General features: G+C 40.1%; 1 protein-coding gene across 1 annotated transcript in view; it reads left to right on the top strand.

The window, feature by feature from the left end:
• Positions 1-9,837, top strand: part of arhgef18b (rho/rac guanine nucleotide exchange factor (GEF) 18b) — a 38,823-nt gene extending 28,986 nt beyond the window's left edge. The window contains exons 29-31 of the mRNA XM_029278275.2: positions 4,240-4,591; positions 5,795-5,938; positions 6,526-9,837. Coding sequence (XP_029134108.2) covers positions 4,240-4,591; positions 5,795-5,938; positions 6,526-6,857 — 828 coding nt within the window. The 3' untranslated portion in view covers positions 6,858-9,837. The remainder of the gene's footprint in view (positions 1-4,239; positions 4,592-5,794; positions 5,939-6,525) is intronic.
• Positions 9,838-13,343: the final 3,506 nt, after the last annotated feature.

Below are 13,343 nucleotides of genomic sequence, written 5' to 3'. Positions count from 1 at the left end.
GCTGCACCCCATTAAACTGTGCCCAAAACATTGATTTGAGAAAAGATAAGTTCTGTACGAGTGTATTTTGCACACTTGTAGATGTCCATGCTTTAGTTTTACACAGCTGGCTCTGCCTGTGGGACTTTTCTTGGCTGTGGATATGGAAGATTCAGAAGTGGTTTGTTCCCCCTCTGCGTCGAACACATCAAACAGCCTTTTCATCAGATGTGAGCTCAGGATCCGTTCCAGGCTTCAAGCCAGCCTGATATCAACAGACATTCAGTCACCAGCAGCCAACTTTAAGACTCATCAGCAGATCCGTGGAGCTATTGTTGGACCTCATAAAAAAAAAAAAAAGACATGCCTCCTTGTGTGTTTCGGAGCATGCGTGAGTGTTTGCGAAACAGCAGTGCTAGTTGCGGCATGTCCTGACTTCAGAGGACATTTTCTTTCATGTATTATCTCATCTGATCAAAGTTGGCCCTGTGATAAGGAATGCACTGGGCTCAGGCTTTTTGATTGGCTCTCCCAGAGGATGGAGCCTTGGGTCTGATTGCTCAATTAGACTGTAAAGACGTACAGCATGTTTATTATCGAGATTAGAGATAAGGCTTTTAGGGCTGTGATTGACAATAAATAGGAAAGTAAATGTTGAAAAAATAAGATCAAAAATCAACTGTATTTAATGGGAAGAAACCTCTAAGGTAGGAACTGAGCTCATCACCATAAGGTCAAAGGAATAGTGCCTGACCTCCTGATGGAATCTTGGGGGGGGGATTGCATTAACAAATAAGCACTGCTCTTACTTCAGTAACATTTTTGGAGAAGCCTTCAGGCAATGCACTTTATTTAACAGCTAGCCCTTACTGCTGCTCTTTCCTCGGGAGCCAAAAACTATAAAACTTGAATGCTTCTTGGTGTGAGTAACTACATGAACATGACAGAGGTCGTTGTTTGAACATGGGAATGTTGGCAAAACTCTAGAGAAACCTTTAAAGGTCAGCTGTAAAACAGACCTGTACCTGTGTCTTCTGCACTCTAAGCTATGTCTTCCCCTCTTTGGCTTCAGTCTCGTGGATGATTTATGATACTGTTGTCTGAGTGTGTTCCTGTGGTCTGCAAAAAAAACAAAAACATGCAGTAACTTTTTACCTTTATGCTCAGGCACACCTAGATACCTGTGGCTCTGTTCTGTAATAAGCGGACAACAGAGGCAGTGCAGTGCAGTGCAGAAAGCGAGCTGGAGGGCAGGTATTTTCTCTCCGCACCATCTGTTACTGTAGCTTTCTCACCTTTTGCTGTGCTCTTCTTTCAGCTCATGACTGTCCAACTAGAAAATGAGCCAGTTGTTTGCGCAGGAGAAAAACAATTGTTCCATGTAGACTTTACACTCTTTGTTGCTTCTTGTCCGTTCCAGGACATCTTTTTATAGTATATTTAAGGATACCTTTTTGCTTACAAAGCCTCGGGCAAATTTGATGGTCATTTTTCACAAGTTGACCGAGCCCATGGTGATTAATCACATGACTTCTTTTACCGACCAAACGTCCAATAATAATTGATCTACCATGTTGTTGGATGAGACAAAATGACACATTTTCACATTTATGAAAAATGATCCAGTTCTTAGTATTTTTAATATTTAAACCCATATTCATTGACTAACTCAGAATTAACACTTCCAGAAAGCTGCTTGTTAATCATTTGAGCCCTTAAATGTTTAAAAGTTTAGAAATTATCAAGTGTGCATCAATGATCCCCAGAATCCATGTGAATTCAAATGTCCTCTTCTCTAGCACCACAGTTTTAAATCTACATTTATTCCATTTGCGATTGTTTGAGAGTTGAGGTGACTTACCTTTGCATTGGAAAAGCTTGAATGTTTGGAGTGTAATGATTAATGAATCAGGCAAAAGATCCCTCAATCAATTCTTCAAATGAGCTTTAATGTGATGTTCATTCCCAGCAGACTTGATGCTGGATCAGTGCTCATCACCAATATTCATACAACACTTTATTTACTCTGTATGATAACATTAATAAACTGTATCAATGATTCACATTTGATTTGGGATTTTACAGGCGTTAGTTGAAGTTTTTATACTATTATTTTGTCATACATACCCAGCATGTATGACAGTCCACTCAATCTGCTTGACACCGTGAATTTAAATGTTCCGGGATCAGAGTGCATAGTAGGTTTATTCATTGTCATGGAAAAGAAAAAGAAACCGAAAGCAAAAAGAAAAATGAATCAAACAGACTATCATGTCATCTTTTCCAGGTTTAGAGACAAAACTAGCAAGCGTAAATACATCAAACTTTAACAGTCATTCCAACATTTTAGTAGCACAGCGTATGCTAATCACAACTACTACACGTGATCAGAATGACACATGGCCAATAAAAATTGTCCTTAAGTCAAAATTGTAAACAGTGGAGGTAAGATTGAATAACCAGTAATTTCCTTCCCACTGGTTTCCATTGTGCGTACAAGGCAACACATTGTGCAGTGTTGTTTGGGATCTGGATGATATGGGAGTATCCTGGCACTTCTCAGCTTGAGAGGAACCTGGCTGTATAATTAGCTGGTCCAAGCCTGACATTAACCGAAGATTCTGGAAAGCATCCAGTGTTAATTGTTTATGTGCTGTCAGTCAGAGCTGTTTGCGCTGTAACTTCCACACATTTAACTTGACTGGAAACCCCGATGTTTATGCAGCTTAAAGCTGATCACCTTGTTGTGGGAACAATGGAACATCTGTTTGCCGAGGTGAGTGAGTGCTAAAAGATGGAAAGGGGGATTCAGTGAACGAGGTATGGAGACTGTATCCTCTGCAGGGCCCCTCTCTGCCTCGGGTCGTCCTGTCATGCTCTTCAGTTATAGCTGGGGGGAAGCTACAGTCACATCACATGTTCCTCATCTCTACAGGAAGTATTCTGCATCGTCATCAATCATGTAACATGTGCACTTCATACCAAACAGAGGACTAACAGACTGATACCTGACTGATACAGACTTCAAATCTGTGTAAGGCTGACTGATGTTTGGTTGGTGATATACTTTATTGGGTCATATTCATCTCTTTTCAAGCTTTGATATAGGTCAGAGGTCATTAGCTCTGTGATGTGGGTTTACTCATATATTTTTTTATTTATCCCCTCAATGAGACATGCTCATCGATTCAAGGTTGTTTTACTAGTCATTGCTATGACATCTAATTTAAAGCAACTACCTTTAGTCATCCTGATGTCTCTTTAGCTGATACTTTAATTGTCATGATTCAGAGACTTTTGAACCTGCTGGCATTTCAATTGAAAGAAACAAACGTAAGAACATGTATTTTGACACTAAGTATTAGCCAATGGTTCCTCACATAAAAACAACCCTTTAGATTGATTGCATTAAAAAAATCTAACTTGTCCACCACATTTTGACAAAAGGTGGTGGAAGGGCTTTAGCTTTTCATGTTTTACTCAAACATAGTGTACAGTCTGATTTGTGCCTTCTGTAATGCAACACTTATTTCAGTACTTACACAAACACCACACAGCTTAATTGTTACAGAAACCTAAATCAAATTGAGTGATGATCACGTAGTCATTATGTAGATATTTCCTTCACTTTTTTTCTTTCATGTAGTTAGTGTCTTTGTCCGCTGATGTCATGAGAGCCGTTTTCTTGTTCCCCTGCTTGTCTAACAGGCCTGTCTGTTTTGTTGGGCACGCCTGTATTTGCACAGAGGCTATTAAGAGTTTTCTGTTTCCCATTTTGTGTGTGTGTGCACACATTGTCCTTGAGCCTCTGGGAATACATCAAAAGCCTGTTAACCAAACTTACCAAACTGTGCTCAGCAGAACGCATGTGTTTCTGATTTCCTTTTGAGCCCTTAAATATCCTGCTCCTCAACAGATTGTGTTTATGGCACGGCGTCTCACAGATCATTTGCAGTGTTTATCTTTATGTGTGTGTATTCTGTACTCACAAGATCTTATAGCATGTTTATTTTTATTTCTTAAAATAAACTTCAGAAACACTGCAGACTTCCTACACACATACAAACACACACACAATGTGCTAATATGACTGGTTCAACAACTCAGATTTCAAACAGAATCAGCGATAAACCTGGAAAATCACAGCGCGTAGTTCGAAGTAAATTACAGATTTTGAATTCTTTAATAAGATGTTTGTAATAACTGAAGGAGACTTTGGTCCCCTCTCAGCAGATAACCATCAGTCCTCTTCTTCTCCAGGTGGCTCCTCTATCTGGCAGTCTTAACGGGGAGCTCCTGATGTCGTCTGGCCTTGCCTCCTCCTCCATCGTCTCAGACCTACCCCTTCCCCAGAAGCCCCTGGTGCGCGCCAGCATGTCTGTGGCCCCAGCAGACTACCCAGAGCGGCCTGAGGTGATGTTGCGTCGAGAGACGAGCTCTTCCACCCTGCCACTGAAGACAGAGGTGCCGCTCCATCTCTTCAGCACCACCAATCAGCTGCACAAACCTGTGGGGGTGCAGCAGCAGATACCCACCAAGCTGGCGGCCTTCAGCAGTGGCAAAGGGAAAGGAGGAAAGATTAGCAAAGTATCCTATCGCACTGACAGCACAGGTAAGAAGTTAGACCTCAGGCCCTGACTTTCACATTACCAGCAGGTTGGATAGTGGCCCAGTTGTTATACGCACTTATCTGGAGTCTAAATGTTTACAAGTCTAATTCACATAAGTCTGTAAGACTAGAAAAAACACTTTACCCTTTCAATATGAAAAGGTCCGACTCCTTTCCTGTTTAAAAATGCTGGCTGCCTTTACGAGTCCATACTTGTTCCAGTCATACCCATTTATCTTGCCATCTCCGTGCATAAACATCTTATAATAATAAACAGTCAGTGAAAAGCTTGAATGACATCATCAGTTACATATTGTGGCTGAAATCCACATATCCAATATCCAAATCCAATAAAGTTCAGTTTACAACCATGCATGATGGGAAAAATTAACTACGGTACTTCTCTGATTTGAGAAACCAAATGTTTGGTATTTTAAAGGTTGGAATTTTTTTCTGTGTGAAAAATTACTGAAGTTAAAGGAGATCAACATGTTTTTTTTTTTTTTTTTACTCCTATCTTAGGGTATATTTTAATATTAGGTTTGTATTTATATCAAATGTGTTTTTCCCTGTTAATTAATTTATGTGCATGCCGTGAGGTCCCACGCGCGCTCTCTCCCCTGCTCACTCGCCTGCTCTCTCTCTCTCTCTCTCTCTCTCTCTCTCTCTCTCTCTCTCTCGTGCATGCAGCAATTTTATGAATAAATGAAAAATTAAATAAAACCGGTCGGAAATATACTTGGGCAGCCCGCCCATGTATCGTCTATGTGTGGGAAACACTGACAAATTACATGATCCCAAAGTAATCTTTAAAAAAGCGGCTTCCTACAGTGATTCAACATGTTATTGACGTATAAATGTATTGTGTTTATAAGTGTTGCATTGGGGTTTTCTCCCCTTGCTCACTGTTGCAGGTGGATTGTAACCCTGCATCCTTCTAGGTTGTAAAATTGACTTTTTCCCTGCTCACTGATATTGATCCACCAGCCATCTGTGCCCAACATGAACTTGACCTGATTCTGATTTAAGTGTCTCATTAGGATCACATTAGCGGTCTAAATTGGGTCTGCCCTCGAATATATCAAATAGTGTCCTGACAGAAGCTAGGCTTCTCTAGTTCACCGGTGAAATCTAATTTTACAATTAAATCACCTTCTGTCGCCGTCTCTCTTTTTTCTTTTTGCTCCCCCCCCTCCTCCTCCTCAGCCTCAGTGGATATGAAGCAGATGCTGCCACTAAAGTTGTCCGCCAGAGACGACAGCTCCCTGAAGGCCAAGCGCTCCATCAGCCCCCACCAGCAGCTCCCTCTGTCAGCCCCTCCTCAGCCTCACTCCCTCCATCACCTCTCAGGTACCATTTATACACACAAAAATGTCTAGAGCACACACACACACACTGCACACACTGCACACACTGCACACACTGCACACACTGCACACACTGCACACACTGCACACACTGCACACACTGCACACACTGCACACACTTCCTTTTCTGCTCCATCATGACAAACCCAAACACAATCTCATTTGTCTTTGCCTGCTGCATTATTAAACCTGGTTCTCACAGACACAAGCATTAAACACACACATTCTCCACCTGGGCAAACCCGACCCCGCCTGATTATGTTCCTCTCTAAAGCTTACATTCATGCCCAGCCTCACCCTGTGTAAACACACATCAATTTCACACGCTGCATTGTGATTAATGACGGGCTGTGCTGCTGACACATCTTAACACTTTAATCCATTGCCTTCACAGTTGCCTCTGCCAAATAATTAAAAAAAAATCTGGCAGGATTTAGTGTGTTAGATTTCAGTTAAGCTGAGTTAACCCAGCTGTATTAAACAGGTACAAAATGCTAATCTGCTGCTAGTTTTCTGCTATTTTTAAACAAATCCCTTATTATCTAATAGCCTTTCTTCTATGTCCCATAGATAAACACAGTCCTCCAGACAGCACCGGACCAGACACCCAGTCCACCTCCTCCATGAGCGCCTCCCATCCCCCAAATGTTCAGAAGCCCCCCATGCCTCCTGCACAGCCCCACCCTCAACCCTCAGTGCAGCCTCCCAGCATCCCTCCTTCCCACTCTCAGAGCACCGGGTCCCTCCAGTTCCAGGCCCATCTGCAGCCTCAGGGCCCCAATCCAAACAGCCAGAGCCATGTCCAGGGGCCTGCTCACGGGCTCACCCACAGCCACAGCATGCCACCACCCTACAAAATCAACACAGAGGACCTTAACAAGGAGGACGTCATCTTCTTCTAAACCTCAGTCTGCTGCCCTCAGATCAACCACTCATCACCAAAACAAAAGAATTATGGGATGGTTGCTGGTTCAAGATGTGTCCCACTTCAAAGAGTCTTTTATTAGTGGTTATGTGATGTTGATGCTTCATTCAGTGTGTGCAGGTGCAGTGTTGTTATAGGATTTTAAATATCAGCCTCCAATCCATAAGAGAGTGCAAAGCCTTTGACATTTTTAACACTGAAACTGCATATTTGTTTATTAATTTCTCATTTGATACCAACATGTTAAAAGATGTCGTCTTTGGCAAAACAAAGGCATCATGAAGGAGTGTCAAAGTTTTAAATCAATCCAAAGACACAAGACATGTGAGCTGAAGGAGATTTGACTGAAAGGATCAATATGAAGGAGAGAGTGGAGCGTGGAAAGTCAGAGGTGCATCCTGGCCTCAAATCTTCACATGAACACTCTGAACGGTGTTTCATTTGCACAGTGTAAATACTTCATTCCAGACAAATGAATGAACTTTTATGGACTAAATGTGTGCTGTTTGATTGTTCACTTTTAATTGTGTTATTTTCTTAATCATTATAGAAGGCTGAATAATTGTAAAACATTTCACTGGTTTTTAAACTTTGATAAGCACATTACAAAAAAACTTATTATTTATCCATGCTGTAAGGATTCTGAATTTAAACGAAGGGAGCTGTTCTCAGTATTCACAATCTCTTCACTATATCTTTAAGAGACACCTCTGTTACTGTTTTAGTGAAACGATTGTACTGTACAGTACAGTACTGTAAAATGTCTGAGACAAAGTCGTACAAAAAAATCACAGCAAGGCCAAAATGTGCAGATTAGAAAAAAATGCATGAAGTGTTTATAGTTTTTAATCACAATGAGTTCTACAAATCATTCCACTTTGGACCAATTTTTCACCAGAGTCAGGAAATGAAAAAGTCGCTGTTGTATTTATGAAAATGTTTGAATTGACACGTTGTCTTATTGAATGCTGATTTATGCATTGTGATTTTTTAGTTGGATCTTATTTCCTGACAGACGAGTGGTACTGTGACCAGTGCAGTGATCCTAAAACAAAATCTGTTGTCTTAAATTTTAATGTTTTTTTCATTTAGAAATGTAGAGATGTTCCTTCACTGGTTTATACATGAGAACCTTTTGAAGTACAGCGAGTACACTGATACATTAAGTGTCTGTAGAGGGAAAAATGTCAGAAGAGCTTTTCTATCTTTGACCAAATATGCTGGTCTCGGAGGCTAAGATCACCTGCTGGAGTTTAAACTTGGATGTATTCTGAGTGTGTTATTATGTATATTGTTGTACATACTGTATGTGATATCGTCTGCACCGACTGTCCTCATACACATACCTGTATTAGGACCAGAACTATTTTACGCGAATCAAGATGCAAAAGGAAGCCAAAAGTGATTTTGTGCAGACTTGTAAATATATTTGAAAATACACACATGGCTGTGTATGCAGGATACGGTACGCTTCACCTGGAGAGACCTGCGGCAGTTTAAAGAAACATCAATCAGTCATTTGTTTAGTGAAGATGAACTGAAAACAAAGTTGTGCATATCTAATGTTAACATGTCGATGTAGCATTGAAGTGGAGGTTAACTGTAAGTCGTCTTTCTCCTGCAGTTCATGATTGATGTTTCACCGTGATTATGTAGCAGTCGTGAAAACGAAACCATCGGCTGGATTCAGTTGGTTAAACCAAAGACACATCTGGCTGACAGGGTTCCTGTCTGTGCGCTCTTATGAAGGATAAATGACACTGTGCTGGTTGTGTGGTCATCCACAAAATACTATACTTTTCAAAACATCCTCCAGAGTCTCAACAAATGTTTTTTTTTTTAAACAGCACAATGTAGTCCAGCTCAGATCCAGCTCCAGGTCTTAAGTTTTAGGCTTTGTTGTTTGTTTCTGTGATTAAACCTTTTCTTTTTTTTACAGAGAATCATGTTGATGTTAAAAGCGGCATGTTTTTTTACATTTCACCAAAAAACTATTCAAACTTAAGCTTCCCTTGCATGTTGTTTTTTTCTCCAGAGCTTTCATACTAATCATACAGCCTGTCAGAATAGTTTAACTAGTGACTTACCTAAAATCCAACATTGATATCAAGTCAATTAATACTTTAAATCAAATCACACCAACTGAATTTCTTGCATGTCATGACAAATCAGCATCCTCTTCTTGTGATGACCATGTGATGTGGTCAAAATCATTTCGATGGAAAATTATTTGGGCTTGTTTTGGAGAAACTTGTGTTCTAGGTTGAGCATCAGCTTTCATGCTTAAGTTTTGAAGACATTTCCAAGCACGTGTCCTCCTTTTCTCCCGAAAGAGAGGAAAAAGGAAAAACTGGTGTAAGGGCTCTTGAGTTCTGCTCCAGGTACAACATTCTTGGTAAAGGTCAGCAGAGGATATTGGATGCTGCCTGTTGATGCCTCTGTTTGGATCCACTCGCGTCTTAAAATGTTTTTAATCTGTGTTGATGTTTTAGCTATTTTAAAACTTGGAAGCTAGTCAGTCGCATCACTCTGTGTGTCTCTGTGTGCATGTTTTTTCTGTGAACTCTTGCCAAGTAGCAAAAAAACAAAAACCTGCAGTGGAAACATTACGGACGGACTTTATTTTTTTCCAGTTGTTGTGTTTTCTTTTTTGAGACACTCACACATGTTGGACCTGTCATTTGTAAATAATCATCGACTTGTTTTGTTTCCTCGGCCAATTTTACACTAGTCACTTTGGATAGTAGCATACTTGAAGAGGAAAATGAATGTTTATAATGCTTGTTGTTATTGTCTGTGAACTTTTATTTACCAAGAGCTGTCTAATGATGTTTTTAGCAACAGCAAGACTGATTTTTGTACCATTTTATTTTATTCACTGCAACATGTTAGAACAACCTGTGGACACAAACTGCTGCCTTAGAGAGTGTTTAGTAATAAAAAAAATTTACTCTGTGTATTTTATTTCCTTTAAGTTTTGAAATCACAGCGGAGAAGCACTTCTTGTTTTGTTGAACTTTTGGGTCATTGTTCTTCAGACTAAAGTCAAGCGTGCAAACAATGTTTCCTATTCCAGTAAATGTGTATTTACAGGGACTTGTTCCATATTCCCCCCCCTTAAAAACCACATGTAACATGTAATTCTGCCTCATTATTTAGATTTCTATTCACTGCTTGTCAAAATAATCCTGACCACCCAATTAGCTAGCACCCTAGTCATTCCTCCGTGTTTAGGAGGTGCAGTTACTACGTTATTGACCCTGTGTTTAGACGACCTAATAACAGCCCAAACCCAGACAAAGCCTTATTTAAAGGTGCTGTGGTTGTGGCTGTTCAATCCCTCTGTAGACCTTGCTGCATTATTGTTTTGCTGCCTGGGAAGACGCTACAGTAGTAGCCACTTTTTATTGTCTGCTGTCATTAGTGGCTTTCCTCTGTCTCTTCTCAACAATTATTGTTTCCAGGCTGTTTCCCCTGTAGGGGGAAGCTGCATTTGACTTCATCTTTGTTTTTGTCTCATTCCTTCCACAGATCGGCCCATTTCATGTCTCTTGTGTCGCTTGCCCTCTCATCCAGCGACCTCCGATCCTCCTCAGCTCGACCGCCTCGCAGCTCGGAGGCGTTTTTATGTAATCCAGTTTGCAGGAAATCAGGAGTCTTGGCTTGTTGTGTGTGAGAGGCCCTTCTCACCGCAAAGTTAAACAAATAGATGTTGCTCCACAGAGACGAGACGTGCAGACAAACCTCCCTTGCAGGCTCGTAAAACGCTGAGAGTAATATAAGTTTGATAGACTCTGTGTCAGCAGTTGGTTTTGTTACTGGTTTTCACTCTTCCATCGGATCTAGCACGTTGGCACCATGAAGGTTGAAATAAGAGAGCTGGATTTATATAGACTCCAGCCTGGCTAAATGAAATGAACGTTTTAAATCCGTTCCCACGGTTAACAAATTAAGGTTAATAATCTGGTGCAGTTTCTCAAACTGTGCACATGGACAAGTTAACTGTGCACACACTTTTACAGCCAGCTGATTTGCAATCTAAGGCAGGGAATCAGTGCGCACAGATTACAGATCAGTGGGCAGACAGAGAGGGGGTTATATTGTACATTTACATGATGACACCAAACAATACATTTAATAAACTTTTTCTTAAAATAACTACTAATACCTTTTCTTTAACACTTTTATTATGAAATAAATTACTTACAGTATTGCCTTTCATTAGAAAGGCAATACTGTAAGTAATTTATTTCATTCTTTGTGGATGCTTCTTTGTGGATCGCAGCGGATTGATTGCAGAGCAGCCTGCTCCGTCTGCGCTTGCTGCAGATTTCATAGGCTAAACAGCTTAAGTACAATATGTACAATTAAAAGCTCACTCACAAAAGTTACCTCTGAAAACATCTAATACCATAAGGACAACACAGATGAATTAAAAAAAAAAGCTTTGTATTTTTCTTACTTTAGTCTTCAGGGGCTCCGTAAATATCTAATAATTCTCAATTAAAAAAAAAGAAGACGGCAAGCTAGCCGCTATTTGAGGCTTTCAAATGCAGTGATTTTAACTAAATTCTGATGTCTGCATGCTAACAGGCTAGCAATGACAATGTTGGCATCTTTTCACAATGCTTTGGGACATCACGACAAAAATGTCATATTCACTATAGAGTGTAGAAGGGTGTGAGTTTGGACACAGCCAATGTTTATTGGGTTTAATAACCTGGTTTATAGATGACAATTTGTTTAGCGTGTTTACTTGCTAACATTTGCCAATTATCAACCCGTTGAGGCCAATGTGAATGGGTTTTAGAAAGTAAAGATAAAAAGTCAGAAAAATATTGAATTATTACAGTTAATCTTGAAGAGCTTTTTGAGGAGCACATTTTTTAACAAATGACAATCCACCCACCTATTGCTGACAAATATCAATCTATACCTTAGAAGTGGAAAAATGTCAATGTCAGAGTATCAACGCTAGCATTGCTAATAAAGCAAACAAATAGGATGTTGTGCAATCCCTCAGATTGATCTTGGGACTCCTTGAGGTGGTTCATGACCTCAGCTTTGGCTACCACTGTAACCTACTGCAATGTTTGTAAACAAAATCCCACTCAACTCAACCACGAGCTTGCTGTTTTGTATAAGATATTTGATTAATCTCTGGTTATCTAGGTGTTGTTTATCCGCTCCTAGCTGACACAAAGAGCCTCTTGTTGAAATGACACAAAGCGCACTCTATCTGTCTCCTTTTTTTGCTAGCACCCAAGGTGATTAGGGGAAGATAGCCAGCAGGATAACACGAGGTCTCAGCCAAGGCGACTTCAAGCTCTGTTTACATAACCTCCTTGGCAGGCTGTGGTATATCCAGGAAACTAGAAGTTTCTTCATGCTAAGGTGTTTTGAATGTTATCTCTTGTAGATAGAGCAGAACAGTAAAGCTCTGTGACCTGCAACAATGGTGTGTAGTGCACATATTTATGGTATGTATGTCTATAGCCTGTAAAGTGTTATACTGTATGTAAACTAGGACAGATTTTATGCTGTCTGCTTCATAGTTTTGCTTTGGATGAATGAGACTCGTTGTTCGTCCAACTTCCTCAGCTGCACTTCCACCTTGCATCAACAAAAGTCCCTGTGTGGGGGCAACAGTGAAAAGACTCCAGAGAGAAAGGGTATGCCTGGCAGAAATCAGATCAGTGGCCTATTGTTCTGCTGGAGGAGATGCCTCAGGTGAATTGAAAGAGGGCGATGTGTTACAAAGGAAGTGTGCTCTGTGCTGACTTGCCCTTTGTGCTCACGGCTTGCACTTTGCAGCCATCTGTAGACGGGTGACTGTCTGGTCATTCCAGTTTATCCCCATGTGCTTGTGTGCTGATTACCCTGCATAAGCAAGCAATGAATGACACTATTGTGATGCCTTTTCCAGAGGAGCGCAAACATGAGATTTCCATGTAGTAGTGTCCCCTTTAGTTTCCTGGAGACAGATCAGTGCTTGCTTTCAAAATGATGTCCAAGATAAGATAAACTATTTTGTTTTTGTAAACATGCCTACTGATATTTGCTATCTTTGTAAGAATGAAATGGGAACATTACACCACTGCCACAGCCGAAGCTAACTACAAAGCAATATGCAGTATTTGATCATAACTGATTTAACTCTGAATATAACATCTATTTTACTATTCAAGAACATTCTTGTTCAACCAAATGTTCAGTTGCCATGAGATCATTTGACATTTTCTGTGACTACAAAACTAATAATAAAGACAATAATAACTGTTCACAAATAATTGTAAAAATATACAAATAAAATAAGTTTAAAAGAACTGAACTATCAGACAAGATTCATATTTACTTTGCTCATAAGTGAGTTGTATCAACTTTTACATCTCACTTACTTCAATTTAGCAAAAATGTTTATTTTCCAGAAGTTATTCCTTTTTATAAATGTTCGAAAACCTGG

This window comes from Labrus bergylta, chromosome 6 (assembly GCF_963930695.1).
Source record: "Labrus bergylta chromosome 6, fLabBer1.1, whole genome shotgun sequence".
NCBI lineage: Eukaryota > Metazoa > Chordata > Actinopteri > Labriformes > Labridae > Labrus > Labrus bergylta.
This window is presented reverse-complemented; position numbering and strand designations above follow the sequence as displayed.